The 16847-nt window shown below is 59.9% G+C and overlaps 5 protein-coding genes and 1 non-coding gene across 6 annotated transcripts; 2 read left to right on the top strand and 4 right to left on the bottom strand.

Moving 5' to 3' along the window:
- Nucleotides 1-431: 431 nt before the first annotated feature.
- On the bottom strand, nucleotides 432-2471 carry A1Q1_03474 (uncharacterized protein; the record flags this gene model as incomplete). The annotated part of the gene is made up of 6 exons (XM_014323272.1): nucleotides 432-1167; nucleotides 1309-1516; nucleotides 1587-1598; nucleotides 1648-1669; nucleotides 1743-2016; nucleotides 2257-2471. The coding sequence occupies 6 exons, from the start codon at nucleotides 2469-2471 to the stop codon at nucleotides 432-434; spliced, it is 1467 nt and encodes a 488-aa protein (XP_014178747.1).
- A 4449-nt stretch (nucleotides 2472-6920) lies between these two features.
- Nucleotides 6921-11758, top strand: A1Q1_03473 (ABC transporter; the record flags this gene model as incomplete). The annotated part of the gene is made up of 3 exons (XM_014323271.1): nucleotides 6921-7283; nucleotides 7333-10806; nucleotides 10877-11758. The coding sequence occupies 3 exons, from the start codon at nucleotides 6921-6923 to the stop codon at nucleotides 11756-11758; spliced, it is 4719 nt and encodes a 1572-aa protein (XP_014178746.1).
- Nucleotides 11759-12281: 523 nt separating this feature from the next.
- Nucleotides 12282-12403, bottom strand: A1Q1_t258. The gene has a single exon. It is a non-coding gene; the product is annotated as a tRNA-Pro (tRNA).
- Nucleotides 12404-12706: 303 nt separating this feature from the next.
- A1Q1_03472 (uncharacterized protein) lies at nucleotides 12707-13465 on the top strand (the record flags this gene model as incomplete). Its single annotated transcript, XM_014323270.1, has 1 exon — nucleotides 12707-13465. The coding sequence occupies one exon, from the start codon at nucleotides 12707-12709 to the stop codon at nucleotides 13463-13465; it is 759 nt and encodes a 252-aa protein (XP_014178745.1).
- Nucleotides 13466-13565: 100 nt separating this feature from the next.
- On the bottom strand, nucleotides 13566-14627 carry A1Q1_03471 (carbohydrate binding protein; the record flags this gene model as incomplete). The annotated part of the gene is made up of 1 exon (XM_014323269.1): nucleotides 13566-14627. The coding sequence occupies one exon, from the start codon at nucleotides 14625-14627 to the stop codon at nucleotides 13566-13568; it is 1062 nt and encodes a 353-aa protein (XP_014178744.1).
- A 131-nt stretch (nucleotides 14628-14758) lies between these two features.
- A1Q1_03470 (uncharacterized protein) lies at nucleotides 14759-16710 on the bottom strand (the record flags this gene model as incomplete). Its single annotated transcript, XM_014323268.1, has 9 exons — nucleotides 14759-14770; nucleotides 14834-14992; nucleotides 15030-15179; nucleotides 15241-15270; nucleotides 15321-15400; nucleotides 15450-15686; nucleotides 15737-16001; nucleotides 16088-16353; nucleotides 16470-16710. The coding sequence occupies 9 exons, from the start codon at nucleotides 16708-16710 to the stop codon at nucleotides 14759-14761; spliced, it is 1440 nt and encodes a 479-aa protein (XP_014178743.1).
- Between the last annotated feature and the right edge of the window lie 137 nt (nucleotides 16711-16847).

The raw sequence follows: 16847 nt of genomic DNA, 5'->3' as shown, positions 1-16847 counted from the left end.
GTACGAAGAGCCGATCTCGCTTGTGCAGTTGTACACGGTCGCACACGGAGCACACGGTGCACACTGGGACGCTGGTTGGCAGGCGGGGTCCTGCCTGGGTGCCCGGGTGCTGCCTGGTGCCCGCCTGGTTGTTCGCGAGCTTGCTAGATGCCGTACGCATACCACCTGAGCAGGACGGTTGCTAGCCTAGGGTGAGACAGGGGAACGTACGTCACTACATTCCCACGGCACTTCATTGGCCTCACCATCGGATATAGCCACGTGCCGAGCTCTCGATCACCTCCACTTTTCGTCTTCATCCCTGCAGACGATCCCGTCAGCAACAGCGGCCATCTCTCTCTCTTTCAGAGAGCAGCTAGTACAGATGTGCATACACGTCTCTGCCAGGGAGCGCAGGAGACAGACCGAAATCTAAAAAGCCAGTGTCCAGTTTAGTTCTTGTAGTGCTTGTCAACGAGCATCCGGATCTTGTCCGTGATGAGCTTCGGGTCGACGTCGAGGTCGTCACGGTTCGGGCCCAATTGGTCGAACGTCTTGTCGCATCCGCGGTCCGGACACTCGTACACCTCGCACATGCCCTTGGTCTCAAACACCTGCCAGTGCCTGACGCCCGCGGCCGTCGCAAGCGGTCCGTAGTCGTTCATGGAGCAGGCCTTGGCCATGATCTCGAACACGGCCTTGCCAGGCCCGGGAGACATCCAGAGCGTGTGCGTCAGGCCGTTGCCGTGCACGCCGACGAGCACGTCAGTCGCGGCCATGTGCGCGATCTGGTCCTCAAACGGCGTCTCGTCCGTGAAGTGCAGGATTTGGAGCTCGCACAGCCCCTCATCCTGCAGGCGCTCGAGCGCGTGGATCAGGTCCTGGTGCGCTTCGTCCAGCAGGCGGCGGCTCGTGTCCTGTCTCGTCAGGTAAGAGACACGCGGAACGCTCTTAGGGCGCATGTCGACCTTGCCACGGTAGTTCTTCAGGAGCACGTCGCGCAGGTCCGCGAGCCAGTTCGGGTCCACGGGCACACGCAGAACGTCACCCCACGGCTTCCAGCCCGCCGAAGGGCCAGCGTGGCCCGCGAAACGGTCCGCGAGGACCGCCTTCTCGATGCGATACAGCTGCTCGGTGGCCGCGCGGGCATCCCACGTCGTCTTCGACTCGATTGTGGCATCGGGGCTGCTGTCAGCTTCGCAGTAGGGACAGACGAGCTCTCCGTTGGTCTTCCCCTGACTCATGGCTGCAAAGCAGCGGAGCAGACGAGGAGAGCGGTCATCATCAAGACTCTCTCTCTCTCAGGACAAGAGAGTTAGCGCGACTCACAAGAACGCCTTCATGAAGTACTCGTTGGCGCCAGCGTGGTCCGCCCATCCCCACGAGTGGTGCAGGTCCGTCTTGGCAAGCTCATCGGGCGCAAGAAGACGGGAGAACGCAATTGCCTCGAATGACGGAGGCTTGATGCCGGTTCGAAGGGCCCAGTGGTTCCAGATACGCCAAGCGCCGAGGAAGAGCTCGCCGATCCAGTGGTAGTCTGGTGTCAGCTAGGAACAGGATCTCGGAAGAATACGCGTGATGCTCCAATGCCGCTCAGAAATACTCACAGTGGTCAATGACTGTTGCACAGGTCAGCTATGTCTCATCAGAAGCTCGTGGGTGACTTACAGTGGTCGTCGTGGGCAATGAGCTACCAGTTAGCGTGGATAATGTTGGGGCCGAAGGGGCGCAACCGGGGGCGCCGGGGGCGTCACGCTACTCACCATGGGACTCGGGAGGTCCTCGGCCGCCTCCGTGAAGGCGAGGGCGGCGGCCGGGCTCAGCGTCGTGCCGAGCTGGTTGCGCTCGTCGACATGCTTCGAGATGGCGTCCAAGCGGATCGAGAGGATCTCGACCTTGCCTGGCTTGCCGTGCGAGTCGTCACGCGCTCCGCCCGAGAACATGACCTTGTTCGCCGGCAGGGCCCACGGCTGGTCCGTCACGATGTAGTACGTCCCATTGCGCCAGTACCTGTTGTTAGCGTTGGCTGATGTTCGACTAAGTGGATTCCGTGGGTGGACACTGTTGTCGTTCGGAGCTCGCTTGCTTGTCGTTCGCTCCGTGTAGGTCTGCACACCTTGCTCAACGTTTAGGGCCAGCGCCGACAGACCAAGAGCTCGAAAAGGCTAAAGGAGGGCCTGGATCGCGGGGCGCACGGACGCACTGCGGCCCTCGCCCAGCCCAACATGGCTCAGGCAGCCCACACATCTGTGCACCACCGAGGTGACTGCAACTTACAAGTTCTCGAACACAGTGAAGCCCGGAGCGTGCGCGAGGACGCTGGTGAGGTGGTGCTTCTCGGGGTACTTCGGTTCGAGGGGACCCTTGACGGCCGCTTCCTGGGTGTCGGGCAGCCAGCCCACACGGGGGAGACGCGAGAGCGAGGGGAGGATGAAGCCGACGAGGACGACCACGCCGAGGACGCCAAAGAGGCGCGCAAGCGGGCGGTTCATGTCGATGGTGGGAGAAAGAGAGAGATGGTGAGTGACAAGTTGTTCTCGATGCACAAATGATGGGATAGGACGCGGTCTGGCGAAAGGTACGGACTCTGCGGACGGCGGGCACAGCGGGCAGCGGACACACAAAAGTAAAGGTACCGGGGTATGGGATAAGGATTCAAGCTGGCTGGCAGGCTCCGGGCGCGGGGGCGCGAGGCGGGCGCGACTGAGCGCACGTAGAGACTGAGGGGAACGGATATCATGCTTCCCTGTGGTGGATCCTTGCCACTCACACGCAGACGGGCGCTAGAGCATCCTCCGTGCTGGCCCTGCAAGCTCAATGAGCGAGCCCTGGCGAGTCCAGGGCGAGAGGGGTGCGGCGCGCTCTCGTTACACTTGGCTGAGTTTGGCTGAGACGCAGGCGTTCGCTAGGCCGTAGAGCAATCCTCTGGCCCTCCTGCGCATCCTTGAATAGTGTGATTCACATCCCCCAGCGGATCCTGCACTCCTGCGCGCCCACTGTCCTTCTGGCCCCTCTGGCAGTAGCCAGGTAGCGCCGATTTCAGACAGCCGGGCCAAACAGAAGTTCGGCGGCAGAGCTTCCCTCTCCCCTTTCCCGAGCGAACGGCATCCAGGCACAGGCACTCCCTTACGAGTTCCAGGATCGTTTTTCGCTTGCCTGAAATTCAAACCTTGCACTGCACCTTGGAGCACGCACAGATACCGAAAACGCGATGAACCATCAGCCTATCTCTGTACGTCTTTCTTCTGCTCGCTTTCGTCGCTGGGACCATGCACTGGGTTCATTGGTTGTGGACTGCGTAATGAACGGGGGTGTGCGCATCCGTCAGCTAGGGAACAAAGTGCAGCGATCAGACAGCGCTCTGCGCTTGCATTTCATTGGAGAAGTTGTGCCGAGAGCTGCAATGGTTCCTGGTCCGAGCGTACCGAAACATTCATGGAGCGCAGACGACGCCCATTGCTTATCCCGCTTAAGCTTCCTCTAAGCTTCTTCTGTCTCTGCGAGATTGGTCCCAGATCTCAGACCGAGCCCCTGCCTAATCTATGTGCGTCTCTCCTCAGACCGAGCCGTAGCTGGAACCGTGGCTGGAATCATGCTCTCCTACTGTCCATACTGCCCGAGTGCCAACTGGTAACAGCAGCTCGCAGCTTGCCAGCAAAAGGCAAGGCTGAGACTGGCTGAGAAGAGCCTGTTCGGATGCTCGCCTAGGCGGTCTGTCTGAAATGGCTCCTCGCAGTTATTCCTGGGCTCTTCCCCCCTCCCCGCCCTGATGTCTGCTTGCCCAGCGCTCCAGGCCAGCGGGCTCGCGTTCCATAACCGCCGTTGAGTGCCTGTACCCTTCGACACTGCCGGCACCGATGCCCGTATGCCCGCGCCATTGCTCTCACCGTATGGTCCTGCAGACGAGTCTACCGTTTCAAATATTACAGTGGGTGCCGCGTATGGAAGCATGGCACAATCGTGCTTATTGGTGAAGAGGATGCTGTGCAAAAGAGAACTGGAGAACTTTGATGTAGGAGAAATATCATTGCGCCGACCGAGACTGCTGAAGACCAAACATTGTCTGCACGCGGCTCGCGTCCCGAACGCGAGAGGGGAGGAACCCGAGCCCGCCTAACCTGCCTGACCTGTCTGCCTGGTTTCCGCACAAATCTCACTGGCTGCGAGGTACACAAACGCGCGTCTGCGCCTCACTCAACGACCCAGGCCAGCCATGTCACCCATGGACGACGAATGGTTGCCTATTCGCACTGTCATGCTTTCATGCTCTCAGACTCACTTCAGACATCAAGTAGGATCGCAAGGGACACCCAGACGCCATCGCTTTAGCGCCCGCGTCGATGGCGTCCAAGCCTCCATTCTGGGTCAAGGGCTAGAATGGTGGCGTCCTGGGGGGGCGTTCCAAAGGCGGATAGAGGCGGCAGTGGCCGTAGTTATTCGGTCCTGGCTGCATTTGGTGTCTCGTGAGCACAGGCTTGAATGTCTTGTATGTTCAGTGTTGGATCTCTGCAATGCATACAACAATGCAGACAAGCCGGGTTGCCGTCGGACTTGTCGAGGAAACAACGACCGATCGAGAAGAAGTGGGAAGTGGGACCAGGACCCCTGTCGTTTCGAGCGGCGGCAACATCAACGGGATGAGCCGCAGTGCTGGAGATACCCCGTGGCGCGGGTGAGCGGGGGGCTGGGCTTGCTCTTCTTCTCGTTGTTTGTAGCCTCGCTTGGAGCAAGTGCCGAACGATTCTAACACTCCGATGCACATGCCGGGACACTTATCGTCTGCTTCCTGTGATACGTGCAGCCACCTGGTCACATGATCATGAACGTTGCCTCCATGTGGTTCAGCGGCTCGGTGTCATGACCGCAGACAGTACGCTGGTAGCATGTGAAGGGGCAGCTCGGCCTTCTTTCGTTCCGCGACCTTAGTAAAGATGAACGGCGCGAGCGATGAAGTGGGGGGAAGCGGGGCATGTAGTATCGGCAGAACAATGTTGCGTGCGAACTGCAGGTTGTTATTGGAGACGTATTGAGTACGGCAACCCACGACGTCGCTTTGCCCCAGCTTCAGACTCGCTGGCGTGGCTGTTCGTGTGCCGCTCTGCCGTGAACGTGACCGGGGGACATACCTCTGCTGTTAGCGCAGGCATAACGGAGCCGGTGATCGTTAGCCCGCAATGATTGCGGGAAGAATCAGTCACTATCAGGTTACTGGTAGACTGTTTCCGCTTCCGTGTGCTGAGCCTCAAGGGGACCTGCGACCTACGGAGCGGATTGTTTGGTTCTGGACGCAAAAGTGAGTCAAGTGAAGTTTGAACTGGTCAAGAGCTGGGAGAAGAGCGGGACAGAGGGGCGAACATCGACGTCAAGACTGCCTCTTGCTCAGTAGAACCGTCATACGTCCCGGCGACTGAAGCTCAGGCATCACCGCCACGTACGTGCTGCCCGTGGGGCCGCTCCCCCGAGAGCCTTTGCCAAGAAATTCTGCTCCACAGAGCCGCAGAGATCGAGAACTTTTATCTGATACGTGATATGATCTGTGGAGCTGTCGTGCCTTGGTCAGGAGGTCCCACGTGGGCCACATGGTGATCGGCAACCTTCCTCACGTGACTTCTTCTCTGCTCTTCCTCGGTCAACTTTTCTCTCACCGTGTACCTGGCCAGCCAACCCTGTTGATGCTCGGTTGTCGGCGACTCCGTTCCCCAATATTGCCCTGCTTCTCAGTCCTTCTGTGATTCGACTCACAGCGAGTCACCGCTGCCTTCAGTCGTCACCGCTCGCTGAGTGCGGGGCAAATTTGCCCCTCAATCGAAGTCTGCCTTGGACCTGGACACTCGGGCTGTGGGCACCCCGGCCATCCATGCACCCCGAAGCCGACCCCTGGGCCGACCCAAGCGACTCGCCGACTCGATCAACCCCTCCGCCCGACCCTCAGTGCTACAATAGTGCACTAGTTTCTGGCCGTGGCCGAACCGGGTCGCAATTCGCGCACCGTTAACCGTAGCTCGTTAGCTCGCTTGTCCCTGGCGATGGGCGCTGATTCCCATATTCGCTCGCACACGCGGATCGATGTGCCCCCGAGCGTGCTGCTCCGAGCACCGCCGATACTACCATTGCAGAAGGCACCGATGGCCGCTGGCCGGGGCTCGCCTGCCGAACCACAGATTCCCGGACCCGCCATGCACTGGAACGCGCATGTGCCTGCATGTGGGTAGATGCTGCTTTGGCCTGGGCCGCGGTCTGCCGGGCGTGATGCGTCATTGGGAACAGACGGGTCGCGGCACGCAGCATTCCGAACTCATCCTCCAGCCCCAGCGCACAGGCTGCTGGGCACGCTGGGCGAGCTGGACAGACGTCCAGAAGACCTGCATGACGCTCTGCGCACCGATCGCTCCAATCCGCCTCACCCACTGTTGAGTCGCAATGCACTCATACACATTGGGTACCGGCATGAGCCGCAGGGGACGGCGGGGACGGTGGCGCCTGAAAACCGACGAAAACCCCTTAATTCCCGCCGATGCCGGCGGACTGGACCCAAAGACGGGGTCGAGAACGCCGCTCCGATGGCGAAATGGGTGCCCATGTGTGCGAACACCTGCCATGTTTGCTTACGTTCTGCCGCTGATGTCAGCATCTCTGCCCAAAAAATTCACCGCAATCATCGGGATACGCAATCTGATAGGTCGAGCGCCAATATCGCGACCTCCCCAGCGCTGAATCATGATGCTGATTCAGAACCTCGGAGCGAGCGAGGCGACTACCTTATGCCCGGTCCTGGTAAACATGCAAGCGTCTAATGCGAGGCATATTCAGGGTCGCCGATGTCACCGTACGGCTGGCGGCAGGGACGATAACAATTTCTTGAGTGTCTATATCTACTACTCCACACCCCCCGAGTGGTTGTTTTCACCCAGATACACTTGGCTACACCACACCCACTAGCCATGGACCAACAAAGACCAGGGGCCGAGACGCCCCAGAACGACGCCTATGCCTCGGGGTCCCAGACGGGCTCCCAGGCCGGCTCCCAGACCAACATCCCCGCCGCCGGCTCCAGCTCTATGCTCCACCTCCGATCCAGCACCCAGGTTACCCTTGTCGAGACTGCCACTGAGTCCCCTGCTTCCTACGACACCAAGCCGCCGAAGGACAGCGCTGCCCCGTCCCTCGACTCCCAGAAGGAGGAGCAGTACCACATCCCCGAGAACCTTTCCCGACACACCTCCCCAGCGATCACCGAGGTCCGTCGGACAAGCACGGACACCGAGGACGGCTACACCGAGTGGTCCTTCGCCGAGCAGCTCAAGGTATGTCAATTGTCTGCACCATTTCATGGAAGTGTGCTAATTTGTCCAGGCTCGCCAGGCGGCTCTCATTGAGCGCGGGCTTCCTCCTGTGCGCAATGTTTCGCTTTCGTGGCAGAACCTGTCGGTCCGCGGTGTCGGTGGCGTCGATGATGTGCAGTTCGCCCCTGACCTTGGTGCGATCGTTGCGCCGTGGACTGTGATCAAGCAGAAGAAGAAGGTTGAGGCGTACGCCCAGTCGGTCGCCGAGAAGGCGGCGGCGAAGCCCGGATTCGAGCCGATGGCTTGGCAGAAGGGCATGCCGACGCCGAAGAAGGGTGAACCGGGACTGCGCAAGGGACAGCGTTACCTCATCAAGGACTTCAACGGTCTGCTCAAGCCGGGAGAGATGATGCTCGTCGTTGGTCGTCCCGGATCCGGATGCACGACATTCCTCAAGGCGCTTTCGGGGCTCACGTCATCTTACGCCGGCGTCGACGGCACCGTGCGCTACGGATCGCTCAAGGCTGGTTCGAAGGAGATGATCGCCCTGCGCGGTGAGGTCGCCTTCAACGACGAGGAGGACGTGCACGATCCCAACCTGCTTGTTGGTCGCACTATGGACTTCGCCACCCGCATGGAGACCCCCTCTGACCGTGTCCGTGCCCTTGGCAAGAACGGAAAGCCCATCTCTGAGAAGCAGTACCAGGAGGAGACCAAGACCGACCTCCTCCGTGTGTTCGGTATCGAGCACACCGCCGGTACCAAGGTCGGAAACCAGTACATCCGTGGTGTCTCGGGTGGTGAGCGCAAGCGTGTCTCGCTCGCCGAGTTCCTCACTACCGACTCGCAGGTCATGTGTTGGGACCAGGCTACCCGTGGTCTCGATGCCTCGACTGCGCTCGGCTTTGCCCGTACCTGTCGTACTCTTTGTGACGTTGACAAGCGTGTCAACGTTGTTACCCTCTACCAGGCTGGTAACGGTATCTACGACCTGTTCGACAAGGTCACCGTCATCGCCGAGAACCGCCTGATCTACTACGGCCCCCGCGACATGGCCCGCAACTACTTCGAACAGCTTGGTTTCGAGCACATGGAGGGCGCCAACACCGCCGACTACCTCACTGCCGTTACTGCTCTGAACGAGCGCAAGATCATTCCCGGTTACGAGAACAAGGTTCCCAACACTGCTGCCGAGTTTGCCAAGATCTATCAGGAGTCCGACCTCTGCGCCGCTATGCGCAAGGAGGTCGACGACTGGGTCGCCGACACCGCCGCTCGCGAGGCCGAGTCCGATGAGCTTCGCCGTGTCAACCAGACCTCCAAGACCAAGTACGCCATCAAGGCCCTTCCCCAGAAGGAGTCGTGGGGCAAGCAGGTATGGGGCTGTATCGTCCGTGAGGGCCAGCAGCGCTGGGGTGACCAGTGGTCCTTCTGGGCCCGTCAGGCCACCACCCTCATCCAGGGTCTCATCAACGGTTCCGTCTACTACAATGTTCCCGACAACACCTCTGGTCTCTTCCTCCGTGGTGGTGTCATCTTCATGCTTGTCCTGTTCCCGGCTATTCTTGCGTTCTCTGACCTGTCCGAGGCCTTCATGGGCCGTGGTGTTCTTGGAAAGCAGAAGTCGTACGCCATGTACCGCTCCTCGCTCATGTTCGTTGCCCAGGTTGTTCTTGACATTCCCATCTTCGTCGTCCAGCTCGCCATCTACACCCTTGTCACCTACTGGATGGCTGGCCTCCGCTCGAACGCCGGCAACTTCTTCCTCATGTTCTTCTTCACGTGGCTCAACTCGCTCGTCTTCACCTCGCTCTTCCGTGCGATCGGTTACGCGTTTGACATCTACAATGATGCCTCCAAGATCGCCGGCTCCGTCTTTACCTTCTTCGTCCTCTACGGTGGTTTCGTCATCTACACCCCCTCGATGCACCCGTGGTTCAGCTGGATCCGCTGGCTTAACCCGGTGTACTACGCCATCGAGAACCTCATGGCGACTGAGCTTACCGACCTGACCCTGGACTGCGCCCCGCCTCAGCTCGCGCCTTACGGCCCTGCCTACGCTGGTCAGCCCGCTGGCTGTGCCATCGCCGGCGGTAGCCCTGGCACGACCAAGGTCTCCGGCACCAAGTACCTCGACCTTGCGCTCAAGTTCTACAAGTCGCACCGCTGGCGCAACTTTGGTATCATGATTGCTCTCTGGATCGGTGCCATCTTGCTCGGTATGCTCTTCGTTGAGCGCCTCCCCGCTGCCGGCTCCAAGCCCGCCGTCACTCTCTACAAGCGTGGTGGTGGCTCTGCTTTCCGCGCCGCCGCCAAGGACGCTGAGGCTGCCGAGGGCGTCGACGGTGAGAAGCTCAACAACAACGGTAACCAGAAGATCAGCGGTGCTGCTACCCCCCGCAGCAACATTCGCATCGGCCCCCCTCGCAGCGGTACTGCTACTCCTCGCAGCGGCACCGCCACCCCCCGCAGCGGCATGCAGATCGGCCCGGTCACCAACGAGAAGCCCGGCCTCAGCCGTACCTCCTCGCGCCTTGCCGAGGAGGCTCAGGGTACGACTTTCACCTGGAAGCACCTCAACTACTTTGTCAAGGCTGAGGGCAAGGACAAGCAGCTCCTCCGCGATGTCTCGGGTTACTGCCAGGCTGGTACCATCACCGCACTCATGGGCTCCTCCGGTGCCGGAAAGACTACTCTCATGGATGTGCTCGCCGCCCGCAAGAGCGAGGGTACGATTGAGGGTGAGGTCAAGCTCAACGGCCACTCGCTTCCTGTTTCGTTCCAGCGCACCACCGGTTACTGTGAGCAGGTCGACATCCACCTTCCTACCAGCACTGTCCGTGAGGCTCTCGAGTTCTCCGCCCTCCTCCGCCAGCCCCGCCACATCAGCGACGAGGACAAGCTCGCCTACGTCGACGTGATCATTGACCTGCTCGAGCTTCAGGACATCGAGGACGCCATCGTCGGTGTTCCCGGTGCCGGTCTCGGTGTCGAGCAGCGCAAGCGTCTCACCATCGGTGTCGAGCTCGTTTCCCGCCCCACGCTTCTCTTCCTCGACGAGCCCACCTCGGGTCTCGACGGCCAGTCTTCCTACCAGATCCTCCAGTTCCTGCGCAAGCTCGCCGCTCAGGGTCAGTCCATTCTCTGCACGATCCACCAGCCTTCCGCCGCTCTCTTCGCCGAGTTCGACCAGCTCCTCCTCCTCAAGGCCGGTGGTCGCACTGTCTACTTCGGTCCCGTCGCCAAGGTCAAGTCCTACTTCACTGGCAACGGTGCTCCCTGGCCCCGTGACGTCAACCCTGCTGAGCAGATGATTGACGTTGTTTCCGGTGACATCTCTCGCTCCAAGGACTGGGCCGAGGTCTGGAAGGCCTCGCCCGAGTGTACTCAGATGATGATCGACCTGGACAACGTGAACGAGGAGGCTAAGAGCCAGTACCACGAGACTGCGGAGGACACCCACAAGTACGCCGCCTCCACCTCCACCCAACTGCGCCTCGTCATCCACCGTGCCACCGTCCAGCTTTACCGCGACGTCGAATATGTGAGTTTCTGCATGCTTCCATGCATCAAATCGCTTCAAAAAACGCTGACAAACGCTGGTTTTTAATAAGCTAATGTTACACATCATGACGGGCTTGATTGTTGGATTTACGTACTGGAAGATGGGAACCGCCTACGCCGACCTGCAGAACAAGGTGTTCGCCCTCTTCCAATTCGTCTTCGTCGCTCCCGGAGTTATCGTCCAGACGCAGCCCAAGTTCATTGCGAACCGCGACGTGTTCGAGAGCCGCGAGAAGAAGTCGATGTTCTACCGCTGGCAGGTGTTCTGTGCCGGCGAGATTCTCGCCGAGGTGCCTTACCTGATCCTCTGTGCCTTCTTCTACTTTGTCACCTTCTACTGGACGGCCGGCTTCAGCTCTGAGGCTGGCATCGCGGGCCCCGTCTTCCTGCAGATGGTCTTCTACGAGTTCCTCTACACCGGAATGGGCCAGTTCATCGCCGCGTACGCGCCCAACCCCGTTTTCGCCGCCATGGTCCTCCCGCTCTTCATCTCGGTCCTCGCCACTTTCGCCGGCATCATGATTCCGTACCAGCAGCTCACTGCCTTCTGGCGCTACTGGCTCTACTGGCTCGACCCCTTCACGTACTTCATGCAGGGCCTCATCACGTTCCCGATCTGGGACGCCAAGGTCGAGTGCCGCCCCCACGAGTACGGCTACTTCGACCCTCCTGCCGGCCAGACCTGTGGACAGTACCTCCAGACCTTCATGACCTACGCGTCCGGATACCTCAACAACCCCGACGCCGTCGCCAACTGCGAGTACTGTGGTCTCAAGAAGGGCTCCGAGTACCTGTACAACCTCAACATCAAGCGCCACATCATCGGATGGCAGGGTATCCTCATCACCCTCCTCTTCATCATCTCGTCTTACTCCTTTGTCTTCCTGCTTCTCAAGCTCAGGAGCAAGGGTACCAAGACTGCCTCTTCGTAAGCTGCCGCGACAAGTGCAGCCCCCACCGCCGACACGGCGCCCACATCACAAAACATCTAGAAAAATCAACAAGGATATTATCTCATCATTTTCTCTCCGCATCTCAACCTCACAGCATTTTAATATAGACTCCGCTATAGATTCTTATCCATATAGATCGCATGGCATAAGATTAAACTTGACCTGGCGCAAGGGCTTTGAGGGTTGTCGAACCCATACTCATGCACAAGAGGGGTTTTGGTGGCTGTGTCGAAGGTGGTGAAGGGTGCTGCTGGTGGACATGTGGCATCGTGGGAAACATCGAAACTGGCGAAGGCGTCCTCCAACCACTCCTTGACTTTTTAAAAAGTATCGCTCCAGTCTGGACAGCTCGAATTTGTCAGCTTGTCAGGTGAGGCCGGGCTGTGCACTATCGACCTGGAATATGTGCGCCAAAGGCATTCTCAGGCGTCGGCGAGCAACCTCTGCCTCTCCAAGTCTGGGCGCCAAAAGTCGGGATACGGGCGCCAAAAAGAGCAAAAACGGTCCTCGCCGGGATTTGAACCCGGGGCCACTCCCAGTCAATCCTCAGAAGAGGATCTGGAGGCTAAGCTCAAGATGTTAGATCACCCTAAGAGAGTATGATAACCACTACACCACGAGAACGTCCGAAGACATGTTGTTGTAAACTTCGGCGCCGTTAGGCTATACCCGGCCTCAAGTGAAATTTGGGTAATGGGCGTACGCATGCTTCTTGATGCCTAGGAGCGTGTGCTTTGCATGACCAACATGCTTTAGCAGGCCCCAATCACTCTGTACTCGCGGACTGGACGGTGCTGAGGCATCTGCTGGTTGCCTCAAGCGAACGCCTCAAGTGGGGCTCCACACCGACCGCCATAACCGGAAGAGCCTCTGTCGGCAACGGCCCACAACCGACAACAACAATCCCTCGCATCACCACATCAACTCATGGCCACGATCGAGCACGACAGCGCGAGCTCCAGCACGGGAGGACGGCATATTTTGCTAGTCAGGCGCGGGGAGCAGGTGGTGCTCCGCTCTCCTCTGACCCCCGCACAAGACCTGTGTTCAGTGGACACCACCGACCCACCCTCCGCCGATTCGACGCACGCCTTCTCGCAGTGCGAAGTACTCGATGTCTCGCCCACGCTGCTCTCACCAGAGCTCTCATCAACGCTGGAGGCTGTACCCTCCCTAAAGGCAGTCCGCCTCACAGTCGAAGCTAGCGAAGAGCTGCCCCGCGTAACGGCCTTCCCATCCGTCCCGACACTCGTCTACCTCTCGGCTCCCGAGTCGCTCGTCGACCTCAAACCCAAGGCAGGCAACATGGGCCCCTTTCCCGTTTGCTCGGCCGATACTCGCTGGCTAGTCTTCAACTTCCTCCCGGCATCCGACGAGCGACCAACGTACCGCCCGAAAGGGCGGCGTCCCAATGTCGACCACGTCGTCTGCGTCCTGCACGATGGTGCTGGAGACGAGGCACATTTCTGGATTAACTGGGCGGTGCGGTACGAGATTGAGACGACTGTGGTTCTCTGTGGCGGCGACTTTGAGGCGAAGCGCGCGGCGCTCGGTGAGCAGGTCGACTTGCACCATATCCATGTACAGGTGCTCTCTGACTCAGACTACAAGGCGCAAGTCGGCAACGAGACCTTCGCGATCGAGACACAGCGTTTCCTGACCCCCGAGGAAGAGGCGGCGACATAGACAAATCTAGAAGATTACGAGATGCATTTGGGTTACGTGTGCGGGGTATCGATACAATGGCAAGGTCTACTCTATGGTGATTCTATGGCGTCCACTCTGCTCATTCCTCATTCTTCACGACTCGGACATTCACGATGTCGTACCCGTTCACACTCATGCCGCCCTCCGTCGCGGTCTCAGCCGAGACGTGCCGATTGTCCTCGTACAGGACACTGAGTCCTCCCTGCCCGAACACATTCAGGAACTTCTCGAGCGTGCTCCCGCTCTGTTTGTCGATGAGCGCGGCGGCGATGTGCTGCGCGTGCTCAGCGCCGATCCCCCTCGCGGGCTTGAACAGGTCGCCTTCCTGCGTATCGACAAACAGCACGCCGGCTCCCCCAACAGCGGCAATGTTCGCCGCTTTCTGGCTGAAGTCACACCCGCCGCGCGGGACGAGGTATACCGTTCCATTCGGTCCTGGGTTGGTAATCGGGGTACAAGCGTCTGTCTTCGCCTGCCAGACCGGCATCTGCGCAAACGGCTCCCACACTCCCAGTTCTGTCGGGATGAATGGTCGCTGCGCACTCGAGTCGGGCGAGTCGGCCAGCGAGGCAGCGAAGCGCCGTCCGAAGCCTGCCGCGGCTCCCCAGATTTCGAGTAGCGGCCGTGTCGGCTCCTTCTTCAGGAAGAAGCGGAGGCGCACCAAGTCTTGTGCTGGCGCCGCAGCTGCGGCGATGTACCCCCGCATTCGGGGGTCGGTGATGACCACTGCCTGGCCCGAGCGCACGCGGTGCGGCCCTATCGTGGCCGCCTCATAGCCGGTTCCGTCGAGGCGCCACCGCACAGTCAGCCGCAGGCCAGAGACATCACGGATCTCCCACCCCTCCTCTGTCTGCCAGACCTTGTCCAGCGACGGCGACTTGTCCTCGGGCGCATCCTCCAACGCAGGATCCGGCTCCGTCGGCGACAGGATCACCTGCAGACTCCACACGGGCTCGAGCGGCTCGATGCACTCGCCTAACCCGGCATAGTTCAGCAGCGACGGCGTGATCTTAGGCTTCGGTTTCGGCTTCCACATCGCGCTCAGTGGCGTGTTCTCCTGCGCAGGATCGTCGCCGAACACGAGCCACTGGGCGTAGTCAAAGTCCGGCCGACCTTCGATGCCGACAGGGATTCCACCCATTGTGGCTGGCTCGTACCGCGGACACACCATGTTCTCCGCTCGCCGATTCAGCCGATGCTGCGGCGATGGTGGTCGCTTCAGCGTTTGAGGCATCGAGAGCGGGTGCCCTTCCGTAGAGAATACGGTCGCGTCTATCGGCCGGTCTGTGGGGTCGAATAGGTGATACAGGTACTGCTTATCAGCTCAACATCGCAGCTTGAGCTCACCTTGAGCGTCTCGGAGAGGAAAAAGCTCTCCATGCGGTTCTCCTGCTTGCCCGTCTCGACATTGCCGAGCGACGCAAGTCCGCAGCTCGTAACTGCACGCCGCGTGATGTCTTCGAGGACGCGCTCACCGACTTTGAGGTAGAAGTCGTCGCCAGTTGCCTGTCTGTAAGCTTACATTACGGTCAAGTTAGCTCACGCGATGCAGGTAGTAGGTCGACTCGATAAACTCGGGCCGTCCAGGCCAGCCGCCCCACGCTACGCCGCGCGAGCTCGGGTCCCATGCCTCGGGCAGCGCGGAGAACTTCTGCCACACGTTCCAGAACACGAGGTGTGCCTTGATCGCACTCTGCAAGTCGCCAGCCAGAACCATGACGCCGGGGAAGAAAGCGGACAGCGAGTCCACGTACGACGGGGAAGCGAGCGCCGTATTCCGCAGGCTGATAGGGCGATACTATCGTCAGCTTACTGTATGACCAAGTCAGCTCACGAAGAAGCCATCGTCGCTCCGAACGTGGGTCTGGATCGCGGCGTAGGCGTCGTAGAAGATATCCATGTACTGTGCGTCATCTGCAATCAGCTACAGGCTCACGAGGGCATAAGCTAGTTGTATGCTTACCGAGCATAATGGCGGCCTTCAGGGCATACTCAAAGTAGCTGTCGATGCCCGCCTGCACGCCGGACACCAGCGGCGCGAGCCACTGCCCGTTTGCAACGCTGATGCCGTTGCCGAGAAGATCCTCGTCCGATCTTCGGTTCCACAACCCCATGAAGGCGCGGTGCGCAAGTGACTCGAAGCGCTTGTCGCCCGTCAATCGACTCAGCAGCGCAAACTCGAGCACGAGACTACCAGCGCCTGCAGTACCTGCCGTTAGCTTGAGACGGTTGCCGCGAAGCTCAACTCACAAGTCTCCAGCGTCTCGCCCTCCAGGAGCCCTGTTCGGAGGTTCACTCGCGCATATGGCAAACCGGTTGGCGTGTCGAAGGCCGGCAGGAGGCGGGTCGCGAGGTCCGTTGCGAGATCGAGCATCCGCGGCGCATATCGCTTCACGTCTGCTGGGTGCTTCGTACCGAGCGCGCGGCCCTGCTCAACGGGATCGTCCGGCAGACCAGACAACGTCTGGTATGTTGAGAGCAGAGCTCCGACGGCGCGGATCGTCATCTCGAACACCTGCGGTTAGCTACATGGCGATAGATGGTGAGCTTCCGAGTTGCCCTCTAGGTCACTCTATGACCTAAGGCCATCGACAGACTCACCTGGACCTTGACGTCCTGGTCAAAGGACACCTCTTCTGCCACTCGCCGGACAGCCTCGGGGAAGGCGTCCGGATACAGCGTCGGAAGCGTGGACAGGGTGTCGATCAGCGTGATGGACGCATTGGCGTGGATGTCGTTCACGCCCACGTTGTTCACGTCCATGTCTCGTAGCAGTGGGTCACAAGTCAATGGCCGCAGCTCGTCCGCCGGGTACGCATTCGCGATGTAGCCATCGAAGCCATGCTTGAACAGCTGCATCGTTAGCGCTGTTCATGGACACCTCAACGCAGCCCCGAAGGTATGTACGCATGGGACATAGTTGACAGAGAGCAGGCAAAAGCCTCTTCTCTCCCTCGCTCAGGCCGAGGAAGACAAAACTCACATCCCGCGTCCTCTCTCGCAGCTCTATCCGTCGGTCGGTCGGCATGGCGAGCGCTATCGGCGCCAGCGGGCCGAAGGGGGCCAGCGCCGCTCCCGCCGCCAGAAACAGCAGTGCGCGCATAACTTGTTGACTTCGACCTCGTCGTCGAAAGCGGCGAAAACTGCGTTTTAGTGACGTGGGTGAGCGATGGTGTGATGCTGAGCTTCTTGGTCGTCTTTCGTGTCGATCCGTCTTGAAACATGGTCAGGTTGCGGGGCTCCGGAAGGAAACGTGGCGGGGTCCGTTGACGGTTGCGGGCACCGGCTGGGTCGCCGCACACCTCAAGACTGCATGAAGTCGACTCGGCCCGCATGACCTCACTCGAGCATTTCAGACCTC

Source organism: Trichosporon asahii (assembly GCF_000293215.1).
Source record: "Trichosporon asahii var. asahii CBS 2479 unplaced genomic scaffold scaffold00056, whole genome shotgun sequence".
Lineage (NCBI taxonomy): Eukaryota > Fungi > Basidiomycota > Tremellomycetes > Trichosporonales > Trichosporonaceae > Trichosporon > Trichosporon asahii.
The sequence above is the reverse complement of the archived record's forward strand: the minus strand, read 5'-3'. Positions and strand labels throughout refer to the sequence as shown.